The sequence below is a fragment of the Thermobia domestica genome, chromosome 11, assembly GCF_964235325.1.
Source record: "Thermobia domestica chromosome 11, izTheDome1.hap1.1, whole genome shotgun sequence".
NCBI lineage: Eukaryota > Metazoa > Arthropoda > Insecta > Zygentoma > Lepismatidae > Thermobia > Thermobia domestica.
The window spans coordinates 155,106,878-155,133,363 of NC_137464.1; the positions used below are offsets into that span (position 1 = coordinate 155,106,878).

Genomic DNA, 26,486 nt, shown 5'->3' on the forward strand with positions numbered 1-26,486 from the left:
CCCTAACAGGTTTCTGGAACCAATACCTGGCAGTGCGTTCGTTATGGTATTCACCCCAAATGCTTGGTATATATGCGGCAGTCGACAGCTTATCACCGACCTCAAGCCCATTTATCGCATTTAAGGAAAATGGAAACGACAATGCTAATTTTGAACTTAATTGACCAACCCTCGTACATGAGGGAAACGTCTCAAAGCTTTTTCTTATCAGTTTGGTATGTTATGCGTCTGTGTTAGTGGACTTGGTTCCAATCCTGTGGCCATATATGGTTGAACGGCAGAGAAACTGATCACGTGATTGCTGCATTTCTGGTAACTCTCTCTCTATATTTGATTTTCGGAACTCTCACCTGTCGTCCACGCACTGTTATAGTTAAGTGTTGATTAGACAATGATTGTGGTCCCAATGTTACGAGTGAAAATCGGGATTTTCTCGGCTGACCATATACAAGCCATAGTTAACTAAAAGTACCGTCAGTGCTGTGCACGATCTCTCTTGGGCGCGAGACCCGTTGCGGTCGTCGTTCTGATAAGCACCCACGAAGGTACGTGGGGTGCATTGTTCTAAAGTTGGCATACGTTGTTTCTCCATATACGCTCCCTTGTACGGATGGAGCTTCTCAAGTTAAATTGCTATTTTGTATACGTAAGAGCGAACTTTTCAGGTTAGTATCAGTGACTGTGTGATACTTACAAACGTTTTGGTGTTATTTCGTATTGTCATATTTTGAATAACAGTGTGCAAACGAGAATTCCTTGAAGTCAGACCTGAATTGCTGAGTAGGAGAATAGGAACATTTCAGTGGAGAGAAATCTAAATCATCGTTTACGGAACCCGACAACAGACTTTTGTTATTGCCCAATCTGCGGTACAGGAACTTTTCTGTGAACCCCCTGCTTCTAACTAGGACTCGACACCAGGACCACTATCATTCCGAACAGATTGACCGGTCGAAGATCACAAAGAGTGGGATAATGTGTTTCAATGTTGCCACCAACGGTTGGAAACAAATAGTCGTAAACGTCATAATTAGGGATCTGTTAGGTTGTATGTTTAATGTCATTTTGTATGTATCATAATCCGTATTAAGTGTCATTACACGTAATATATATCATAAATTGAATTTTTCTTTAGTTGCTCATAGGATTGGTTTTGAACTTGTTGTTTACGTTTGATTTAAGCTCACGTATATATTTCAATATTCAATCGTTTCACATTTTTACGGTACTTATCTTTTATCCCCCCGCTTCCCAGCTCCGGGTGCGATAAAATATAAGTATTGAATAAATCGCGTTTCGTCCTGGTATAGCTGGGAAGACGAGAGAAAAAAAAGAAAGGAAGACAAGTGATGATATGTTTGTATTCGTAGGAAATTCTAACCACACGAAAACATCGATTACAAGCTCACTTTAAGGTCAATACATCAAACACACGCGAACAGACTGTTTCGATACCTCCATGTTTCTTCAACACTGGACCAGCTATGACTGCTGTATGTGCGCAACGTGCCCGTATTACTGAAAGTCAGACTAACTCATTCGATGCTAAGTCTGACGAAGGCAGGCACGTGCGTCATTTCGTTTCCTTTCTGTGAGCGCATGATTGATGGGACGTCAAAACTGCAAGAACTTTCTTGATTACCTTGTGAATAGCAAGATGTATTAGAGCGGATTGGCGGTATGCCTTGCGCTTAAACTGCCGCCTGCAGTGGGTATTTAGTAAACTAACCAAAATTCTTAGTCGATTTTAACAGCAAACTTCTTTGCAAAAAATAGAGTTATTATTCGAGCAGCAAAATCACACTTGATATCGAAACACAGTTTAATTGATCTGGAAGATAACTTAGTGTACAGGGTAGATGACACTTGGTCAATACTGAACTTCTAGAGAACTGAAAGTTGTTTTCCTGACAGACTAGATTGTCACCAACTTAACATTTTTTAGTTCAGATGATCAATCATTATCTTCCAATATAGTCTGCTGTTAATATTTGTTCAAGAAAGATTACACAATCTACGATTTGGTTGAACATTGGAAAAAGTCTATGAATTACATATGTAGTGTTTAAGAACGTAACGTTTTTTCGGAACTCTAATGAGGCGTCTACCAGCATCGATTTTCTTGTTTTTAGCCCAGAGTAACTCTGGGGCTCTGCTGCTATTCTGGAGTGTTAGCTAAACTGGAAGAGCCTTAGGCCCGTTACACAGTCAAGCAGAGCTCCGCGCTCCGTTTTCCGCCCTCCGCGTGTGTGACAGTCATCCGTAGCTACGCGCTACGTGATTATATACAGGATTCTTCTCAGTCAGTGTTGCGAGTCAACATAAAAAGTTCGAAAGGATAATAGTGCCATCTTAATATTTCTGTAAGAAGAGAAAACGAAGAAAACAGAAAAATAAATGTTCCAAGATCCATCCCTTAGTTTCTCAAAGAAGTCTGAAGGGAGTTGAGTTGATTTTGAATTTAACGTCCCGTTCAGCAGCGAGGCTATATGAGACGTGGACCTACTGATTAACGTGGAATCCGAACCACATGAGCTCCCGCCGGGAATCGAACCCGGGCCTCCCACGCCAAAGGCGCGTACGCTAACCGCTTAGCCACGGAGGAGCTCGAAGTCTGAAGGGAGCTTTTGTGTCTGTGTATATAGATTTGCGAGGAGACGAGAAGTACTTCAATGATTTCCGTAAGTCAATTCAGTCGTTCGATGACCTAATTGAAAAAATTCCATCGAAATTATAAAAATGCAGTTTAAATAGGATCCATATGCACGCTCTTAAAATACAGCACTTTTCTTTAAAGAAAAGAAACTGTTTTTTTCCAAAAAACAAAAAAAACAGTGTTAAAAACTTAACAAATACTGTTTTTTAACAAATGAAAATAACGAATGTTTGTACAGCGGTGGACACTTCTAAATGGTACAGCCATATGGAGATTTACGGCTAAGGTGTACCATTTAGAAGTGTCCACCGCTGTACATTTGGTTAGAACTTCACATCCAATCACTTTTCATCCACATCCAATCAACTATTTAATAATACAGATAAATTATTTGCCTCAATTTATCTTTTTTCATTGTCCATACCTTCATTTTTACAAAAAAAAAAAAAAAAAAAATCTTTTGCATATCTCGTTCCATACCTGTTCACGAATGCCACGCTTTTTGTGTTCCTCTTAAGAGGGATCCCATTAACACGGTGTTAATTTAACCTCCGTGATAATTGAAACTGAAACTGAAATTTAAAATTTGTTGAAAGAAAGTCGAAAAATTACAATAGTCACGTACAAATGAAAATAACGAATGTTTGTACAGCGGTGGACACTTCTAAATGGTACAGCCATATGGAGATTTACGGCTAAGGTGTACCATTTAGAAGTGTCCACCGCTGTACATTTGGTTAGAACTTCACATCCAATCACTTTTCATCCACATCCAATCAACTATTTAATAATACAGATAAATTATTTGCCTCAATTTATCTTTTTTCATTGTCCATACCTTCATTTTTACAAAAAAAAAAAAAATCTTTTGCATATCTCGTTCCATACCTGTTCACGAATGCCACGCTTTTTGTGTTCCTCTTAAGAGGGATCCCATTAACACGGTGTTAATTTAACCTCCGTGATAATTGAAACTGAAACTGAAATTTAAAATTTGTTGAAAGAAAGTCGAAAAATTACAATAGTCACGTACTGTTAACAGTGGTGCAGTAGAGGCACCACATGTACAGTTCCAATTAAGCAAAGACATTAATTGGAAGTTCCAATTAAACGAAGACATTATAGCTAAATTAAAAATAACACTAAAAAAATATGAAAATAGTATTATAGAACAGTATAAAATATTATTTAGCAATTCACTATCAAAAATAAGAAAAGAAATCTGGATCAATTTTCATTTTGCTTTTGCTGCCATGCACGTTTCTTTTTAAGTTTTAAAGAGAAGTGGCTGCTCCGCGCGCGGAGTTCCGCTTGACTATGTAAGCACCCATTTGCTCAATGGCCTTATCTGCCTCGCGGAGCGCGGATAGGGCCGCGCGGAGGCCTCCGCGTGACTATGTATGCACCCATAAGAATCAATAAAACAATCTTGCCACGCGGGACTTCGCGCGCGGAGCTCCGTGTGACTGTGTAACGGGCCTTAGGGATCGTCCACATGTTACGTAACACGGCATAGGGGGGAGGGGGTTCGGCCTTGCGTTACGAAGTGTGACAAGGGGTAGGAGAGGGTTTGCGTCTTCGCTGCGTAACACGTTTTTCTTCTGTAATTTTTATTTTCGTTCTCAGGTTCATATGCAACCTTTTAAACAAATAATTTTATTCAGTTCTTTTCTTTTTCATAAATAAATATTTCTATTGTTTTGGAAAATTGTGAATGTATAGCCTATAAGCATTGAACCATGCAGAAGGGTTTCGAAGACGCTACTAGACACCAGAATTGCTGGTGACGAACCCCGCATCTATTACAATACAATACAACTACGTTTTGTGGCTATAGTAGCATTGTGTTTACAGCACACGCTTTTCTGGAGCTAGTTTTAGTGATCGTAACCAGCGTATGAAAATGCCCTCGCGTTTCCACTCGTATCTTTTTTGTGAAACAATATTTTCCGCGACTGAAGGATCCGCGACTTGTAGAGCAAAAGAAGATATTATTGAAAACCTGATTCGTCTGATATTCATCTCGTACTGTTTTTATTATTATTATTATTTGAATATTTCTGGAGAAATCGAGTTTATTCGCATTCTGGGACTGATTTAGGACAAGAAGAAATTGAAAAAGGGTAAACTGAAGTCCAAAAAAGATGCTCGTAAGTTATTTCACAAACGAGATGTCCCTGCTCCTTCCTGTGTGCAACCATTTCGAATCTGAATCTGTGGTCGAAGAGAAAGAAAACTTCTACTGGCAAACTTCAAATACACGAAGCATCCTGGATCCCGAAAAGAAAAAAAGTCGATGTGGTTCTTTAGATCCTGTTTCACCTGAAGCTTCCGGCAGTATTTCCTCCTTGCCAATCATCGGTGACCTAAAAGGATGGGTGCGATCTCCTTAGGAAAGACACATTATGCAATTTCGAAGAATTGGTTAATTGAACAACCTTATAGGGTTAAAATATTATAGGGTTAAACGATACAGCCATTTTCTAATACTTTGATTTGTTGGCGAAGAAACACCACAAATATATTCAGAATACAAGAAATTGTAATAAAAAATTCTACCATTAAAAATAGTTTTTTTTTATAGTAATAACTCCCAAAATACGCAAAATTAGCCCAAAAATCAAAAAGTGTTACGTAACAAAGGGGGAGGGGTTCGGCCTTGCGTTACGAAGTGTGACAAGGGAGAGCGAAGGGGTAAAAATTGGTCAAGAATAGCGTTACGTAATATGTAGACGGCTTCTTAAGCAGGTTCCAATTTAAGGTTGGTGCATGAAATATATAGAGTAGCAAATTAGCGTAGGCTGGCGTTTTAACAGACTGGATCAACCAGGGGCTACTCGTACAAAAGCGGCTCATGGAAGCTACCCAAAAGGTGTGGTCTTAACATTTTAAAAGGTTATGCCAACCGGAGGTTAACCGTTCAGAAGGATGACTTCTGAACTGTTAAATAAACACAGTTTGACATTTTAACAGGTTCTGCTAATCAGAGCCAACTCGTCTAGAAACAGACGTGAGCAACTTGAACTGGAATTCCAGAACTTAAAGCTCGAGTAGCGGTCAGAATGTAAAATTGCACATGATACACTACGCGAAGTAGAAATTTTAGTACCGTACACCCGTGCGGTGTATTTGTTACAGGGTATGAAGATGGTAACGGGTTTGGAATATATACAAGAAGTTTTAATTGATACACGTTAGAGGGGGCTTCGAGGTCATGCTCAAATAGCAAAATGTTTGTTTGTTCAAGTTTAGCATCCCTTTTCAACACCAAAGCTAAATGAGATAGGATCCTACAGTTTAAACTGATCCAAACCACTGTAATGCGTTCAAATTATATCCCGTTAGTACAGTAAATGAAGGTAAACATTTGGGCGAACCCGGAAAAAAAATCATACAAGCAAGAAACTTTGCGGAAAGTTTCCTTATGATGTCCTAATCAATATACTAAAAGTTTCCGAAAATCCATGCTGTGCTCTGGCCGCCATCTTGGAAAATGACGCATTTTCTTAATATTTATAAAATACGCCATAACTTCCTTGCTAAATGACGTCTTGAAACTTCCATTAAATTAAAGATAAGTAAATAAGAAATGTAAAAATAATAGCATTATTCGTATATTTTGTTTTAGTAACTGAAAAAAATTAAATAATTAAGATTTTGAAACGTACAATAGCATATTTTGGGAAATAGCACAAAGGTGTAAAAATACCCGGATTTAGTACAAAAATAGGTACAAAATTGTTCTTTCATTTGGAGCAATTTTGGTTACATTACGACTACGGGTTGCATAACCACATACAAAACTTGAGTTGTTAAATCTTAGTATAATTGATTTTTTTTTTAAAGGAGAAACTTAACTAATCCCATTAGTTTCACACAGAAAACTAACATTTAAACTTCACATTATTTGTCCTTTTTGTCTTATGTAAATAACGTCAATTTCTCAATCATGTGTAACCACATCATATATAATAGTTCGAAATCCGTACTTAATTTAGTATAGAGGATAAAGGTACGTAGAGAATATACCTTTACGTACCTTTCCTCAGTTATATTTTCTGCAAAATATTGAAGTATAAAAAATAAGTAATACATGAAAGGACATATTAAGATTTAAGATCTTCATGTCACCAGCACTGAATCAAAATACCTCGCCTTCATCCTCATACAATTCGTTGACATCATTACAGTTTTCATACGATATTCCTTGCCAGTTACTACACATTGCTGAAGAGTGAAGACCTTTTCTAGTACATACACATTTTTTCAGCAAGACAACTTGCATGAACATAAGTTTCAAAAGAGTAACTAACTGGTGCTGGTTCCAGAGATGTGGTAACGGGATTCAGTGAACCATCAATATAACTCCATCCCCATTCGGTAGGATTTAATGTATCTCCCAGCCATTGTTGTACTTGCAAATAGACTCTGAAAGTATGTTGAGCGGCAGCAGCACCTGTTGGTGGTAATACTCTTAATTCCAACTTAAAAAATAGCTGCTGTTTTCCAACGATACGATTGTAGTAGAAATACCCATATTCATCTAATGACATTCAACGGCCAGATCCATATAATGCAAGAAGTAATTTTTCTCCAGCATTTTATATTTTTTCTTTGCTTAACTCTCTACAGCTAAACACTCCCATTTCGAAGGCTTTCGTTCTGTTCCAATAAACGCAAAACTTTTACATTCCCTTTCCGAAAAAGCGCCAAAGTAGTGTCACAACCACTTATTGCATGAGCAAATAATAAAACCTCGCAAACGTCTTTGTGAGCAGATTTTTGCTTCCAGATGTTAAAAACTACAGTTTCCTTTTTGTTAGCATGTTTTGTTCCAGGCTTGAGGAACCAAATTTTATTTTCAGGTGTAGATAAAGCAGTGAGTAAAACTAACAAGTCACTATCCCAACATACAACAACCACCTCACTCCCCATAGCAGCTTCTCGTAGCGCGACTGATACAATGAGAACGTCTGCGTCAGCTTCGGCTTCTTCAATTGAAGGGGTAATTTGGATAAGGGCGTATCGACCTATTTCCGGTAAAATGAGATATTTATATTTTCTGCAAGTTTGAGTATGTCCGTATGTGTCTAGGTGGTGTTTAGGTAATATCTTTGCTCCGTAGCGAACGCCTGTCTCCAAAAGTAGTGTGTGAATACGTTGGTTAATTGGATAAGGGCGTTTGTTTTTCTGCTCTCCTGAAAAATTGAAGAATTGCTAGTTACGACCTTATCCAAGTTTACCTGGTTTCCTCTAACCTGGGTTTGAAAAGATTTACGAAACATCGTTTGTTGTTTTCATTTGCAAGAAACTCCTCTTGAGTAGTTGTTGTAATCATAGAGTCCTCCACTTATCAGCTGATATCCTTCTACTTGCTCATCGCTTCTGTTCTTGTGTTTTAGTGGTAGGATTGTCTGGGTAACCGTCAAAAACTACGATGCAAGTTTTACCATAGTGAGAAATGATATATGACACATACATGCTTGCATTGGTTTCGTAAGTTGAAGGCCTAGGCCAGTGACATGAATGCAAAATATGTCCACCATCTATAACAAACTTGCAAATCGATGGTAACGTTTCATGCGTTAGTGTTTCTGGTTTAAACAGTTGAATGATTGATGATTTTTTCAATTTTCGCATTGATAGGTCGTCGAATAATGACAGTTTCGGTGCTAATTCAAATTTGAAGCAATGTTTGAGCTCACTTTCAGTTTTTACGGCGCACACGATTCGATTAAAGATTTGTTGCTGATGAATGACTAAAGTATTATTCTTAATTTTCACTCCTGAGCTAACTGCAGCTAGAGGTATTACTCTGTCTTTTCTCCATAAGGAAGCAGTAAATACACCCTTGCCTTCAAATGCTTCCATTGATGCTCTTCCCTTCGTGAGTGCCTCATCACAAGTTACATCAGATCCTCGACAAGTCCGCTTGACAGACAAATAAGGGCCCTGATTTCTGCTTAAAGGAATTGTGTTGTGTTAGCCACTGTATTAAAATATTTGTAGCAGACGCATCCTTGCTCTTTCGGCTCTCTAAGTTGTACCAGATCTGTTGACAAAGGAATAAGTCTAGCTAACTCTCAACAGCATGAACAACTTCGATACGCGTATCCACGTCATTAAAGTATTATCAGTAATACCACATCCACGTGTTAATCCGCGTTGATTTAAGGTTCTTCATTCAAGATTGTTCTATAATCATATCGCTCCACGTTCCTGACCAGTAAAAGTTACTTCTTCTGATTCTAAAGTATCCTTCCACGGTGGACTTTCGGTAATTTTCAGGAAATGGGCGAAATTCCATTTCATTCGATCTACTATGCAACATGTTTTTAATATGGCGAAACTATAGTTTTAAGTAATATAAAAAGTATTGAAGATTATATTTAAATTTCCCTGAGTATTTCTGATTGGATTGGTGAAACTTTCATTGCTACATTTAAATTATAAGAGTGTTATTACAAATTTTAAGAACTCAAGTTTATGGCATAAAGCAATGGCATAATGGGCATATGGCATAAACCCATCAAGCAATGTTCATTTATGTTTAGAAAAAGAATCATATCTTCCTTATAGTTTGCCATAATGTAACCAAAATTGCGCCAAATGAAAGTAATTTTGTACCTATTTTTTATGTACGGAATCCGAGTATTTTGCACACTTTTAGAGCTATTTCTCAAAATATGTTTTTGTATGTATCAAAATCTTAATTGTTTAATTATTTTTCAGTTACTAAAACAAAATATACAAATAATGCTATTATTTTTAGATTTCCTATTTACTTCTCTTTAATTTAGTGGAAGTTCCATAACAATACGTCAGTTAGCAAGGAACTTACGATGTATTTTGTAAATATTAAGAAAATCCGCAATTTTCCAAGATGGCGGCCTGGGCACAGCATAAATTTTCGGGGACTTTTAGTATACATATTAGGACATCATAAGGAAACTTTCCGCAAAGTTTCTTGCTTGAATGATTTTTTCCCGGATTCAGACCTTTATTTACTGTACTACGTGTACAAGAAGGACGTTGTATTTATATGTGTGAATAAGCGTGTGTGTAATCACCCGTATTTGAGAATGTAATAACATTCCATTTTACAGTGCTGCTTACAATAAGGCATTCTACGTACAAATATGTATCATTGCGTAAAGCACAGTTGATTATTAAATATCACCTTTTATGTATGCAGATACTTGCTTATAAATAGGAAACATCTACTGTAAAATTTATGTCAAAACCCATGATAAAATCCCAACATTACTTGCCCTTTTAAAGATTCTATAGTACTATGGTTAAAAGAACCGATTCCTGCTAACTAAACATTTAAAAATCGTTTTAAAGAATTCGACCATTAATTACAATATCGATTTAATTGGTATTGTAATCCTTTTTTATACACGTGTGGATATTAATTCAAAATTTACCACTTTACTTTTAGAGGAAATGAGATATATGTATATCGGTTATTGTAGAAGCCAATCTTGATTCAAGTATCTTCGGTAATCAATTTCATTTTGAAAAGAGGAGAATTTTTCCAGACAAAAGCGTGTAATGTGCTTCTAAGATTCTTATGTTACATTAAAATAAAATTTAATATCAGGAATGTAGCTTAGTATTATTTGCACGCAAAATACTGGAGAAAATTCGCGATACTACAATATGCAAGATACTAGATCAGATCACTAGATTTAAAAATATACTGCTTAAATATTAGTGCTTCTTCATGTTAGTAAGTTAAACTTGTATTTTCGTTCTCTTACAGAATACGTACGGGAAACCAGATGAAATTGTAGCGGCAGAAACGATGTCCAATTACCTTCGCTGCAACAACAGTTTTGTGCATGACTTGTTCCAAGCGCAATTTCGTTCTTCCTTGATTTGCCCCAAGTGCCACAGACAGAGTAACACTTTCGACCCTTTCCTCTGCGTATCGATGCCCGTACCACAGAAACAGAAACGGCCTTTGTTTGTTACTGTAGTCTACCTCTCTCAGCAGCCCAGGCAGGTAAGAAACATTAGAAAATAAAAAATACCGCGAGTAAACTTTTAGTTTTGCGTTAAATATGAGAAAAGGTTTATTGGGTTTTGGAATACATGAACAGTTTCGTTACAAGATACTTTATTGAAATATACCTTAGCAGTAGTTTCAAGAATGATTATACAGTACATTTTTACGGTAGGTTATAATTAGGTATTGTTATTCAGAGACTAGATTTATGTCATAATGTGGTTAATTTTACTCTTAGGTTGTGTATTGGGCCATGGAGAACAGAGAATTTCGAGTGATTTTTCTCTACAGATTCTAACTGGGACGTCTTTCACATTTAACGCGAAAAACATCAGTAGGAAATCTGGGCCAAGAGTGGTGATCGAACGCATCATTCGTCATTGGTTTGTGAACCTTCGTACCGGTGACACAACATCGTGAAATAAGCCATGCTGCTGTCGACCAATAGCATGTTCTGATAAGCTCCTCAGGAACGCCATGGAAGCGAACATCATGTCTTTCTCTGTCTACGTAAAACCATCAATATAGATTATTGCAGTGCTGAACATCAAGAAATGCACCATCGTGTCCGCCGGCATCCACCAATGGTCAGTAGACATGGTATTCGTTGCATGAAAAAACGCACATGCCGCTCAGAAGACACTGTACTGTCCATAAGTTGCAACTTCCTTATCCTGTACATTCTCCTGACATCTTTACTGCCGTCTTCCTTTATTTTGATCACATCTTGGGGAGAGAAGAATTTCCTTCATATTTGGCGGTGCAATGTGCGAATGAGAATTTCTTATTGTTTCCAGATCTCTTCATGGAATCCATTCGTTGGTTGAGCAATGGCAAACTTGTGTTTGCTGAAGCCGGAGACTATTATGACTAACTAAGTATTGGAGGTTTCCTTTTCTGTATGTGTTACTTGGAAGTCCATGGGCATACAGTAAATGAAAATGCCTAATGTGTTGATCTATCAAAGCAACTGCCTTGTGTCTACAAGGAATGATCTGAACACAAAACGGCGTCAGAACTGTGATCGCCAAAGTATCGCAACCCAGAGGTACTGCCGACCAGTATTATGTCTGATCAAAGAAGACAGTTGTGATATCCGACACAATTACTTCAGTTCTTGAATCCGAGTAGAGTTAAGTGAGACGTGTTATGTGCGATGTATTAACTGATTAATGTTGGATTATGAAATGCGTGATGGAAAAGAAGAGCAAATATGTGCTAAAATTTGTTTTAAACAAAATAATGGACACAGTCCCGTATTAAATGTTGCCAGTGGCATTCAGTGCTAAATCAGTGAGTCGCACAATGACCTTTCAGTGGTCTGCACATTTCTGAATTTGAAATTGTGCTTGAAAGATAATTCTCGTCCATGGACCATAGTAAGAAAATTGTCCAGACCAGTGCACTTCCGAAATCCGATCGTCGACTGAGTGTTCGTGAATCTACGACTAAGGTCAACATGTCTATCGGCTCATGTCACCAAATTCTTCACTAAGACCTAGGGATGCAGTGCGTATTGGTGAAGTTCGTGCCGAGGATTCTCACATAGGACCAGAAGGACACTTACGTTACTATCAGCATGAAGCTAGAGGAAGCAACCGCTAACGATCCGACATTCCTGGCCAGTATCATCAGAAGATGAATTAATGGTTTTACGGGCTCGAGCGCGAAACCAAAATAATACCTTCGCAATGGAAGTTACCTGGTTCCCCAAGATCTCCCCCTACCCCCAAACAAAAGTGAAAGTGTGTCTGATTGTGTTTATTGACATGTTTATGACAATGCTCCGTATCACACTTAAGGAATAGTGTCCACTTCCTTGATCAGAAACATCCTCCTACTTGTCGAATCTATCTCTATATACTTTTCCTGTCTCCTACAAGGGAAACAGTTTGACAATATCCAGGGTAACATGACAAGAGAACTCGATGCATTCCAAGGCTGTTTCCAGCAATTGCAGTAACGTTGAAATGGCTGTGTAGATACAATAGGAAAGTATTTTGAAAGAAGCAGGTACAAATAGGTGGCAAGTCGTCCCTATGGTTCTTTTACAGTGCCAGTTTCTGAGTTGAATGAACAGTAGGGTGGAGCGAGTTTTTTTTTTTTTTTCGAAATTCGAATTTCGATAGGGGGAAAAAGTTGCATCATATCGTAGTACTTTAAAATGGAAAATTTCAATTAACTAAAATATTTTTTGCCGGGGCGCAAGGGGCCTTAAATTTGAGATTTTGCAAATCAGTTTCCATTTACTATGTAACTATTTGGCAAATCTTCGCTGAAAGTAGATTGAAATTCGTATTGTGGATAGAGGGGAAAAGATGCATCCTGTATCAGTAGATAACAAGGATTTTTAATTTTCTAAAATTATTTTTAGCCGGAGCGCAATGGCCCTCAAATTTGGGAATAATAAGACGAAAAGTGATCAACTATTTGTCATAAAGAAGCTTTTTGCTATTTAATAACATTCTTCTTCTGATATCCTATAATGAACTTGTTGGCAGTGTTGTCACTAGTATAGTAGAGTGGTGGGTAGTTAACAGTGACGTAACTAAGGAGGGGGGGCAAACGGGCTTGTGCCCCAGGCGCCGAATTGGGGGCGAAAACTTTGCAAATGTTTGTTTTCACTATAAGGCAAGGAAATGACTTTTAGCAAACTAAAAATCAATTTTAAAAAAATACCTCAGAAACAACAGGACAAGGACGACTCACTAACCTTAGGATCATATCCATAGAGCATAAGTTACATTGAAGGCTATCTTTTGTGAACATTGTAAAAGTCTTTGCTGCCAAAACAGCCCGCAAAGTTTAATTTATTTCAGCTTTTTGTGTTTTCATTTAGCTTCTTGATTTAAGAGACTTGCAAAATGTCCGAGTGTAATACTTGAGATAACAGCTTGACTACTTGTCACAATTAAACATTCTATTGTAAAGCAACAGACTGTTGATTTTACACATATACACATCCCGATATAATTTCAAAAACATTGTGAATTGCACTTATTATGATAAGGCTTGCTAATCTAAGATGATTTGGTAATGGAATAATCTATTATTATAAATTATGTACTGTAATTTGGAATCAAGCTTTACTACTTGAAGAAAAAATGTAGTACTACTTAGGAGAATTACTATGTGATGCCAATTCAGGTGTAGTCGGGGAGCGTTTTGGTGTGAGAGATTAGGGAGCGTTAGGACGAGTTCTTGCCCCGGGCGAAAACTAACCTAGTTGCGTCATTGGGTGGTGAGTAAAAAGTGGTAATCGGTATTATTGATGTTGCTTGAACAAAGATATTGAAGAAAAGAGAAGAAAGGAAAGCCAAAAAGCGATCTTACGGTGAAGCTTTCAACCAACCAATACCAGTTACATTATCGAATCTTCAGACTCCTCGTCATTTTCGAAAACAAAATAGGAAGGCAATAAAGAACACGCTGAAGCTGGAGGAGATCCTGATTTTAGTTTGAAACTAGCAGCGTTCACCCCGCTTCGCTGCGGTCACCCCCGAACGCAATAAACTTTGTTACTTAGATAATTTTTACTTTTTCGCTTTCAAGTGATATGATAAAAACCATTATAACGCCTGTCATGTATGTTAACCCGCCGAGTGACACGGTCATGCGGGTTGCATATAAATACGTTTATTTTTATACCTATGATGAACTAATAACAAAGGATTTGTACGTAATGGACACCTGAATGGTCAATTATCTCAAGACACTGGTAATTGAAAATTAAAGTGATATGATAAAAACCATCTAGGGTCCAAATCCTAATAACCCCCCAAAAATGAAAGAAATTGGTTCAGCCGTATTAGCGTGATGAGCTAACAAAGGATTTGTGCGTTCTCTTTTATATAATAGATATGATTGGCTAGTGATGTATCACTCCCACTCCCCACGGGGAGGAGCAGATACACACGTGCATTTTGACAATATTGTGTCGTGTTGTCCAGATACTTACAGCAGCAGCAGGAAAGAAAAAAAAACTCGAGATTAAAAAAGAATATATTTGAATTTCGCTGGTAACAATTGTTGCTTAGTGAATAAAGGTTTACCTTATTGATGTTTCATCATAACACTCGCTGAACCGGGATTCATGTCAGCCATCTTTCAGACTTAAAAGCAGAATACGCCTTCACAGTTGAATTGGCGCCATAATTACTGCGCATGCTTTGTGTTTATTTGTATTGTTTTATTAACCACACTCAATTACATTATTATTAGATAATCCGTATTATATTTTTGTCATTTATAGTGAAAGTAATAATCAAACCATATGAACTATTTTGCGGAGGACTACAAGCGTCGGTAGGCCAACAGCAAATCAGTGAGATTTAGTTTCACTTGGCTCGGCTATGCCTCTTTGACCGGATCAGCATCAGCAAAGAATATTGCTAGTTTCATCTGCCGCGAATTACAAGAAAATAATGTGGACGTATCAGATGTGGTAGCAATCGCCACTAATACTAATGTTGGCTCAAAATGAGGAGTGATGAGAGTGCTCGAAAGCCTTTTAGAGAGGCCATTGCAGTGGTGCATATGCTTATCTCGTCATTTACTAACTACCACTTCGTCATTTACTAAAAGAAATCGATGGCTAACTACTGGTCCGTACACTTTTTCTGGTCCTATTGGTAGATCATTTGTGAATTGTGAATCAAATCCAGTGTGCAGCTTCGAAGAGATTTCTTCAGAACTTCGTACATTCCTAAATGTGCGTGATCTCAGTTATGATCAAAGGTACTTGTATGAAATATTACAATCTGTCATACAAAGAGAATGTGATAAAAGCCTAGCAGATAAGAAACCTGGAAAACTTGCATATGCTTGCTGGTTAACATTGGCTTACAGACGTTTGCTTCTATATATATCAATGCCAAATCCATCAGAGGAGCTCAAAACTCTTGCAAAGTTCGTGGTAAAATCATATGCACCAGTGTGGTTCAACATCAAACTGAAACCTCTTGTCAAATACGGAGCTAAACATTTGTTCTTGACCATAAGACTTTCGCGATGTTTGTAAGAACCATACAAGATTTCTGTCAATAAAGCAATTCCTAGAAACACATTATATGCGAATCCTTAGAATACTCTCATTGCCATGATTGGTGACGACAAATCAGCTAAACGAATCCTTGCTGTCGATAAAATCCTCCAATCCAGGAAAAGTGTAAACCTTCTGAAATTCGTTTCTTCGAAACTAATATTAAACTTGGAGGCTAATTATTGCGTAGAAATGATAAACTGGAAGTAGTGTAACATAATGGAACCAATACTGACTTATATGACAGGTGACAAATGCAAAAAAATCGCTATTCAGAAATTACACATACTGATATCCCTGAGTTCCCATGTCATACACAAGCAGTGGAAAGATTAGTGAAAATAATTAGTGAAGCTTCTTTCAGTATGTGGGGCACAAAAATGAGATGTCTTTATTCGTTAGAAAATTGACTCGAGAATATGCGTGCGTACATTCGAGACAAAGTCGCAGTATTTTTCACGAAGACGTGAATGAAACTTATGAAACATTCAATGTAATGTCGGTGGGTGGGTGGGATTGAACTCGACGGCAGCCACCTCTGAGTGGTGAATTCTAGGTTGATTTAGCGTGTAACAAAAAATATGAATTTCGATAGCTTTAGAAATCCATCTGGACACGACAACGAATCTTAAAACTCTCAAATTACAGTTTACTTCAAGCGAAGAGCTGCCTAATAATTACACAAATACACAAAAAACATGTATTTGTTTACAAAATCTCTTAAACTTACGGCCCATTGACCCCAAAATAAAAAATATTTTAGAGAATTAAAATTTCCTATGGTAAAGTATTATGATATGATGCAACTTCTGTCCCATATCCACATTCGAATTTAAATAAATAAAAAATGGCCTCTTTTCATTTATTTACAAAATCTGTCAAACTTAAGGCCCTTTGCGCCCCGGCTAAAAATTATTTTAGAATTGAAATTTTCCATGATAAAGTACCACGGACGTGAAGCAACTTTGCCCCCTATTCAAAATCGAATTTCGGAAAAAAAAAAAAATGGCCTCTTTTCACTCCACGCTAATGAACAGCCCTTGTATGTAACAAGCTGACCCAGTATATTGGATTGAGGAATAAGTCCGTAGCGTTTTTATTAAAGGGTTTTATTGGAACAAAACTCAATAATTATAACAATACATTAATCAAGAATGTATTCGCCGTTGCTGTTTACGACTTGCTACTACCTCTTTACCAAATCGTTGATTCTGTTCTGCCAAAAATCGCCCGGCCTGGTGTCGAAGAAGTTGTTCAGTCAGTTTTTGAGGTCCTCTTCGTCATTGAAGGTAACGCCTCTAATTTGGTTCGACATTGAGCGGAACAGATGGTAATCGGTTGGCGCCAGATACGGAGAGTATGACGGATGTTGAATCTCCCACTCGAGCTCTTGGATTACGGCTTTGACGACTTGTGCAACATGAGGCTTGGCGTTCTCATGAAGGGGGATGGTGTGGCCTTGTCGATCGGATCTCTTCAGCTAAAGTGCCTCATTTACGCGGCGCAGTTGGGCAATATAAAGTTCCTTGTTGACCGTACTGTTCCTTCTCGAGCATCTCCCAATGCAACATACCCTGCCAGTCCCACCAAACGCAGATCATAGTTTTTTTTTTCTTTCTTTGGATGGGTGAAGGTTTTGCTTAACTGTCGGCTTTGGCGTATTACGTAAAGTCTCACATTCTTTTCTTTGTTTCAGATTAACGTATAGGCACCATTTCTCATCTCCCGTTACGATTCGGTACAAAAACTATTCCTTGTGTCCATGTGTTGCTCGGTGGCGGGCAAGATGAGAAGCAATCTGAAGGCGATTCTTTCTGTTCTGGGTCAGCTCGTGGGGCATTCAGGGTCCTAAAGAGGTAAACAATGATTAGCACAGTTTTGTAGAGCAGAAAGAGTGTTCTTTCGAATAAATATAAGCACTTCCTCAAACAGCAAACAAATCGTAGTAGGACAAAAAAAAACATAAAACACTACGAATATATTCCTCATCCCACTATTTCCCATATTATAACTATCAGTGCTAATACCGGTAACAAAATATTAAAATTCTTTTTGATCATTAATTCATTCATCCATTAAAGTTCACTATATGCTGTAGCAATAATAAATACGAGATGTGTTCAAAAATTATCGAACTTTATTTTTTCCCGTGTAAACCAAAGAAGCGCGGGAGACTTACTTCATTGTAGATGTAGAGGGGACACTCATGCGCAGGCGTGAATTTTTTCCCTCCCGCAGAAAGCGTCAGTCTCTGGTAGTGGCCAACGAGTGAAGACGTATAGCGAGCGGTCGTCGGATTTCAGTTTTTTGTAAAATAAGAGAAAAACTTGAATAGCGATATTGCATAAAATTTTGCCAAAAGTTTGACGATACTCAGGCGGAAACTATTCAATTGGATCGGTACATTCAATTTTGAACGATAATTTGGGCATAAGGAGAGTGTTCGCGAAATTTGATTCAAGGTTTCATCTACAAACACAACATTTCTGTGTTACGTCAGGCTACCTACTCACACGATATGGCTACGTGTGACTTTTGGTTATTTCCCAAACTGAAAATACCACTAAAAGGGACTCGATTTGAGTCAAGAGAAGACATCATGCGGAATGCGACGGTACGGTTGCTCACGATTCCAAAAACTGCGTTCCAGAAGTGTTTCCAACAATGACGGGAGCGCTGGGAGAAGTGTGTGCGTTACCAAGGAGACTACTTTGAAGGGGATTAGTGTTTCGAATTACCAAATCAATAAATGTATTTTTGCCAATCGAAGGATCGATCCTTTTTGAACACACCTTGTAGCTTTATATTGAAATGAAGAAAGTAATTTTGTTTTTTTCGGTCAGGTAAAATTGGGTTTATCTGTTCCTGTGCATGCTGAAACTCGTGAAGTGAGGGAAGCCTTAGCATCTGATACTGGAATAGCTGAACCTCAGATTCTTCTTACGGAAATAGATGATCTCGGGTTTCATCGTACTTTCTCAGGTAAGTTAATGGCATGTGTAGTGGTCTCAGGTTACTCTGCGTTCGGTATCCCGAATGAAGTAATCTTATAACTTCATTGCAAAAAAAAACCATTCTCTCTGTTCCAGTGTGGAGCGCATGTAATTCTCATCCTACATTAAACTGTAGGTTTATTGTGTAGTTATCTATTTTAATGTACTTTTAGTAATGTATGAGTGATATGACTTATATTAAAACTGTCAAATATTGGGGTCTTTTATTTTATTAATGTAGAGTATTACATTTTATTTTTTCTTAATATTTTATAACCGGTAATCATTAAATTATAGGAATGGAATAGAAATTAGATAAAGAAGTACTGAATACCTCTTTAGAAAATTAATGATTTTTAAAGCACAACTTAATGAGCTTGGTAACGTCAAAGGGGCCGCGGTGGCTCAATGGTAGACCGTTCACCTCTGGTGCGTGGGGTCCTCGGTTCGATCCCAGCTTGCACCAAGTGGACTTTGTGGTGGACAAACACCCTGTGCGTGGGTGTCCTCGGGGTTCTCCCGTTTCCTCCCACTTTCTTCATTCCATCATTTCATTCGTTTCTCATCATCATCGTCACCTTTAGCCTAGCCGGTATAACCCGTGGGACGTAAAACTTAAGATTTCATTTCATTTTTGGTAACGTCAATGAAACTTCGGAGTTTAGATAAAGTTCTTTTCGAATAAAGACCATGATTTAAAACAAAATAGAAAAAGAACTCAAATGTGTAATTAGAAGGTAATTACAGATATTCCTAAAGCAAATTTTCAAAACAAAAATTCCAAAATGGGGTAAGATATGTAAAAAATATTTTTTCTAAATAATTACGATGTTTCTAAAAAATGTGTGTATGTAAAACTTTGATATTAGATGGACTCAAGATCTATTTGGGCTTTTCTCACATACTCACTGTCAGTAGTACTCACTGAAATGCTCTTGTTGACCTAAGCATCGAATTACGAGTTATGACTGCCTGATATATTTTAAGCAGTCACAAAATTACGTGTGGCACATCATTCTCATAGGACTATTGTAGAGGCCATGTGTAGGTGAATCTTCACAGTGGCGCAAGCTTTTATTAATAATATTTTGACTACATATAATGCAACGTAATATTTTGAAGCCTGATAACATTAGAATCTGAATATGTGATGGGTGTTCATTTGATGTATTATTTCATATTTTATTCTGATAAAGAGTTTGAATTGAGTTTGAGATTGTTTTTCTTTTTAATATTTGCATTATCACTACTATATTTTAGGGATAGAAGATTACCATTATTAGCATCATCTCGAAATATCCACTGTCAATCCGACGTTTTGTTAAATTTACATTACACTATAGCGTAGATGTTGAATAGAATATTGAATTCCAGTCTAACCAACTGTTATTATATTTTTTTTTATTTTTTTCTATCATACTACTAAAGACTACTAATTGGTCACGTGAAACAACGTTCCTGCTTAATAGCTTATTTTGTGAAGAATTGTTTTTCCTTCTCACATAGATAAAAGTACATCTATGCTGTATCAGGTGATCTAAAATATGTTGAGCCTTATTGAGAATACGTTTGTTGTGATTAAGCCAAACATGCAAAGTTTTGTTCGATGACGTTCAGTCATTTTTCCAGCAAACTATATTCTCGTAGCTATAGAACTGTGGATGCAGTCAAAAAATTGTGATGCGTGGTTTTCGTAAGCCTACTTAAAACTACATCATTCAGGAAGTTCTGCAGAGACGGAAACAAATAATAGCCTGACAGTGTCTGGTGTTGGCTATATATTGGATGCATTAGAACCTCGCAGTCAAGTTCTCCCAATTTCTGACTGCTCGTTAAAGATGTATGCAGTCTGACGTTGTCAGCGTGGTATACATAATCTTTTCTGCTGACTAGTTCCGGCCGTTTTTTTTTTTTTTTTTTTTAAATAATTGCTATGTGCACTCGCGCTTATTGTCGACAGTACAGGTCTGAGTCGATCGTTCTGACCATCGGCAGCAGCTTGTGATGCACGATGCCCTTCAGTTTCACCAAACGCACAACATAACCTTCCTAGGCAAGTGTCGAATTTGCACAGACGGTGGAGCTCCTCGCTTCGACCGCAATCTTTATCCTACAGTGTTGTCATAGGTTATCCATTTTCATCATTAGACGCCAACTGCATCAGAAATGGCTCGAGTTCATGACGTTTCAGTAAAGATTCACAGATGGAAATTTAATCGAGTAAATGTTTTTGAGACAGATCATGTAGCACCCAAACGTGGAGCTTTTATCTTGTAGCCAACTTTTTCCAAATAGTTTAACACTGTTCGGTAATAGATGTTTAAGAGCCTGACTTACTAAAAATAATACAAAATTTATGATTTTTCTTTTGCTTGTTTATTCATAAGTGAAAGGAGATAATGAAATGCAACTTACCACAATCAGAGATAATGTTATTCTACAACAGAAAATATAAACCTGAAGAATGTTCAGTGTTGCCATCCATAGACATTAAGTGTTGCAGAATAACAACGCCCCTAAAATCTAAGTTAAGGCGGCGATTAGAGGAACGATCTCAGCTGCATTTGGTTACGTATCATGTTTTGGTTTCCTGTGAACTACTTTTTAAATAACATTGTTATTTAGTTTTTAGAACTGTATGTTAAAACTATCTTGTTTATTACAAACTAAATACAACTACTATTTAAAAAATAGTTAACAGGAAACCAAAACAACATGATACGTAACCAAATGCAGTTGAGATCGTTCCTCTGAACGCTGCCTTAACTTAGATTTTAGGGGTGGTGTTATTCTGGCAACTGTAATTTCTATGGATGGCAACACTGAACTTCAGATTTATATTTTCTGTTGTAAAATAACATTATCTATAACTGTTGTAAGTTGCATTTCATTATCTCCTTTCACTTACGAAAAACAAGCAAAAGAAAAATTGTAAATTTTGTATTATTTCTAGTAAGGCAGGTTCTTAAGTCAATGGCAATATCATAACTACTTACATGCGGTCTTCTCGTCCGACTTCTATCAGAATATCATTTCCTTTTGCTGTGAGTGGTCACACACTGCGAGGAGTATCTTAGACATCGAAATTGTCAGAACTAATTCAACTGTGATTCATCTTTTGGTTGTTGGTTTTGATCAAGTATCTTTCCCACAAAGAACAAAAATTTCTTCATGGGCCTGCGCAACATTTGCGCTTTTGTCGAATTAAAATTGTAAACTGCAGCCTTGTAATTAATCCGTTAAAAGTAAACGATTAAATTATTTAATCAGTCAAAATTTTTGTTAATTTTTAATTTAATTAAGTTAGTTTTCCTGGAGTTAATTTTCAATTGAGAATCGTTAAAATAAGTTCGTAACGATTAAAAAATTAATCATTATGTTTTTCTAAAAAAATCAAAAACTATGCGAAATGGATGTGGGTGTCCGGCGGGGTGCAGGGGAACGCGTCCCCCCCCCCCAAAAAAAAAATGTGTAGCGAAGTGGAGGAAAATTTGATACCAACTTGAACACAGATTCGGTGGTGTAGTCGGTACAGCCAAAGTTTCTGCGTTCTTTCAAGGTTCTTCCAATTCTTTCTGTATTCGCATTTTTACATCATTAACTCAGTAATTACTGTCTTGTTTGTGGTGCGATAAACTAATGGTTTAATGTGAGGTATAAAGAAATTAGTTTTCGTCTGTCAATATTCATATCGTGCTTTTGGGAATTGTGGAACTACGAATTTGCAGTGATTCACTTCTTTCACTCATGTAATAATGTTCTGGCCACAATTGTATTTTTCTCAAGAATAAGTTGTTTTCCGCTTGCTTTCTGGCGTGAGGATTTAGTTTACTTTCGCGATAGTATTCGGTGCTGGAAAATAGAATTTTGGAAATAACCCAAATGTGCAAACCTAATAGTTCGCAATACTATGTATTAAAGACATTATTACAAGAAATTCCAAATGAGTAAATAGGAACCTGAGAATTAATGTGTACGTTTTATTATCGTGTATTAGGCGCGCGATTGTTTTATTGTTTACATGTTCATTTCTTATCGTACAAATCTAAGAATGTTTAAACGCCTGGTCTCACTCGCTACTGATCTTAGAAACAAACAAAAATAGTAAAGCAGTCGGTACGTATAAACTGTCTATGCCCCAAAAAGGAAAAGAAATAGCAATTGCAAGTTGACTTATGCAGTGGACCGAGATCACTGATAATATGGGACGACAAGCGGTAGCAAGTCATATGAAGGGAAACAAACATATACCTATATAGATGGCCACGTAGGAATAGCTGTGATTTTGTAAATCAATCTTCTAGCGCCCCCTTCCTTCCAACTCTAAACACCTTGTATTAAGGACTAAAACAAATCTTAGGTTAAAAATATATTTTAAAAAGTTTAGATCATTTGTCATCTTTCTCCCTTTTATAATTTCTACTGATATTGTCCATATACGAGCTTGAAACCAATTACGAAGCGTATCCAAAAGCTAGAAAGTATTAAAAGTACATTGCAGAAGACATTTTCTCCTTTAATCGAAACACAAACCTATACATTATGCAATGTTCACGCTTTATTTATATTAAATATTTATGATATTTATTAAAACTTAGATTCTGAAACCGGTTCTTTTGTTCAAGCTCATTTATTTCGAAAATAAAATACTCTGTTATACTGAAAACTAAATTCTCAAGATTTTCTTCGTAAGAAATCCACAAGACATAGTTGTAGAAGATACAACTTTGTTATATACATCTTCGGGGACCTACTGTGAAATGCCCTACAGATTTTAACTCAAAATAACATTAGTGTTGTAAAAGAAGAAGAAGAAAAAAAGAAAACATACACAATTCAAACAAGCTATTTAGGTACATTTTTCTATAAATATGGACTCTTAGTTTGACAACCTGTAGCTTTCTCGTCTTCTGTTGGCTCAGGAAATTCTTCTTCATTGGCTTACTTTATGATTCCTACTGTGTGCCTATATTGGCATTTCAGTTGTATGCTTGGCTTCACTCTACGTGCGGGCCTTCCACCAATATGTAGATAATTGTGTATATTGATTTTTCTCATGTCGTATTGGCTCTTCTCATGTGTATAGTGGCTTTTCCTTGCATATGTATATTGGCTTCACTCTGTGTGTGGGCCTTCCACCTGTGTGTAGATAATTCTTCTAGTAATATATGCTTAAGCTTATGGTAAATAGTTATACACGTTTCACATACATTCATATGTAGCAATAAATACAGAGAACAAGTATTTCTACTAATGTACCTATTAATAACGATATTGTATGTGATTCCCTTTTGGTTTTGTAGCGTGCGCTCACAAAAGTACTTTTCTAGCTTTCTTTTCTGCAATATCCTCAATATTTTTTCATAAGAAATTGATTGAATGACATTGTTCTATATAGCTAATGTTGCCAAATCTGATAGCCTTTCCTGTCCCATGGTTAAACATGAGTGTGTTTTAATAAGTTGTAGTTTGTTCAGACTTCTTTCACAAGATGCTACACTGCACGGAAGAGTAAGAAGAATTGTAAGAGCCACTGAGGTGTTACTTTGAAGGTCATTTTCGGCGATCATGTCGAATATGTTCCGTGGGTCGGGCAAGAATACAACAGCTGGTCTCAATTTCTACACATATTTATACAGCATTCAAATTGTCGTGGTACTTCAAAGCGAGATCCGCGCACGATTTTTTCAGGTCTTTCAAAGACATTTCCCACAATGAGCTTCCTCTGAGGAAGTTGAGCTTCCTTACTTCTTTGAGCTTGTCCATTCTACTTGTTCTTCCCGTAAGAGGTTAAGAATTCTGAAGAAAGATTGTCTAAGGCGATCCTCTTCAGTAAAACGTCTCACTTCATCCTCTTCTAACATTCTCTTCTTCTGTGAGATACCCTTTTCTTTTAATTGATCTTCCACATCTATCAAATTAACAATAATCCTGGCTTCCGACAGTCATTTGTCAAACCCTTGATTCATGAACCTGGAGATTATGTGCAAATGACCTAATAACAAATCAAGAGACCTTTGCAAAGTCAAATCCTTATACTGTATTTCTTTGTTCACTCGATTTGTTTCATGCAAAACTGAGTCTCAAAATACAAAATTAATTACAAATTTCAGATATTTGATTGATTTCATTAACTTTTTGGCAACTGATTTGGCTTCCAAGTTAGAGGAAGTGGTTATAATTTCATCAAATGCTGCGAGAACAGTTTTCGGTTCAACTTCAGGGTTGTCACTGCTTCTGTGTTTGCATTCCATCTTCTGTCCGAAGTACCTTTGAGAGTGATTTTCACTTTTTTTTTTAAGATATCGTGCCTTATTGTCGGTGAAAATTATATTCTGGTTCTAATTTCGATGCATGTACTCCAAGATTCAAGGAATATGCTATGCATGGCACAAACAGCGCAAGGTTGTTTAATGATTGGATTTTTGCCTGAAGTCCACAATATCTTCCAGCCATAATAGCATCATTGTCGTAGGACTGTCCTCTACATTGTGCTAAATTGAGGTCATTTTTCTCTATCCTTTGTACAATATTTTCCGCCAAATCTTCGTCAGTTTTTTTCCGTGCGCTTTAATGAAATCAGTGAAGCTTTTTCTTACTTCACACTTCCCTCCTCCATTTTCTTGAAATGTGACATAGCGTAGAACCTGACTGATTTGCTCATTGTGAGATACATCTGGAGTACAATTAAACATTATTGAGTAGTATTTAGCCCTCCGCACTTCATTAAGAATTTCTTGCCGTACTCGATTAGCTATTAAGCCGATGAATTCATTTTGAATATCATGTGAAATGTACGAAATCTAGCCTCTTTTTAAACAGAGGTCACCTTTTCTCGTAAGGTAGGATTATGCTTTGAGAGAAGAATGAGGTTAAAATAGTTCCCATTCCCTAGGTCAAAAATTATCGGAGCAACACAACTTGCTGATAAAAACAACACCGCATCAATAATCATCCATAAACGTGCTTCTACTTCTCTTTTTCTGGTCTGATGCATTCTTGAAGTTCTTTTCCATTCCTTTGTCTAAATTGAGGGAGTTCAGTAGACACTTCCATTGCACAACAAACTTTTTATGAGAGATCGAATTTTCATGATTTGGTGTTCTTTCAGGTACTTTCTTCCAATCTTTAAATCCAGAACTTACTAATTTTGATATGGCACTAGAAGACGAAGATGTAATTTGTTTCCAGTCAGAAAATAACTTACAGGTAGCAAAAGAGACCATTTTCACTTTTTGAATAGACGAGAAAGGATCACTTGGTTTTCTCCTCGTTTGGAAGAACTTTGTACCAAATGTGGTGAGTTAATCGTCTCCCTTCTCTGGTTGTACAGGAGGAGTCTATGTTGTTTGGATTCAATAACGAAACTAGTAAATTTTGTACAAAATAACACATTTCTTTGTCTGATATTTCGCTTGGATAGGTAGCAAGACTATCCATGGCTTTGGATTGATTATTTTAACAAAAGAAACACTGACCAAAGCTTAAAACCCACTGTATTTTAAATTATAATAAGTAACGGTTTCTTATATGTAACATATCCTTCTTCAGACATTATCAAACATAAAAATATCGACATCATCACTACTACACGTGAAAAATACCAAGAAAAAAGTTGATATGGCATTGAGGATACTAGTACCTAACCAAAGCTTAAAACCCACTGTATTTTAAATTATAATAAGTAACGGTTTCGGATATGTAACATATCCTTCTTCAGACACTATCAAACATAAAATTTCGAATTTTTAGTGTTGCTCACGAGGTGAGACACTGATCGCA

The 26,486-nt window shown here is 36.9% G+C and overlaps 1 protein-coding gene across 2 annotated transcripts in view; it reads left to right on the plus strand.

The window, feature by feature from the left end:
• LOC145664507 (ubiquitin carboxyl-terminal hydrolase 31-like) overlaps nt 1-26,486 on the plus strand; it is a 363,896-nt gene that overhangs the window by 257,958 nt on the left and 79,452 nt on the right. For both annotated transcript variants that reach the window (XM_081731230.1, XM_081731231.1), the window contains exons 2-3: nt 10,425-10,667; nt 18,555-18,693. In XM_081731230.1, coding sequence (XP_081587356.1) covers nt 10,425-10,667; nt 18,555-18,693 — 382 coding nt within the window. The remainder of the gene's footprint in view (nt 1-10,424; nt 10,668-18,554; nt 18,694-26,486) is intronic.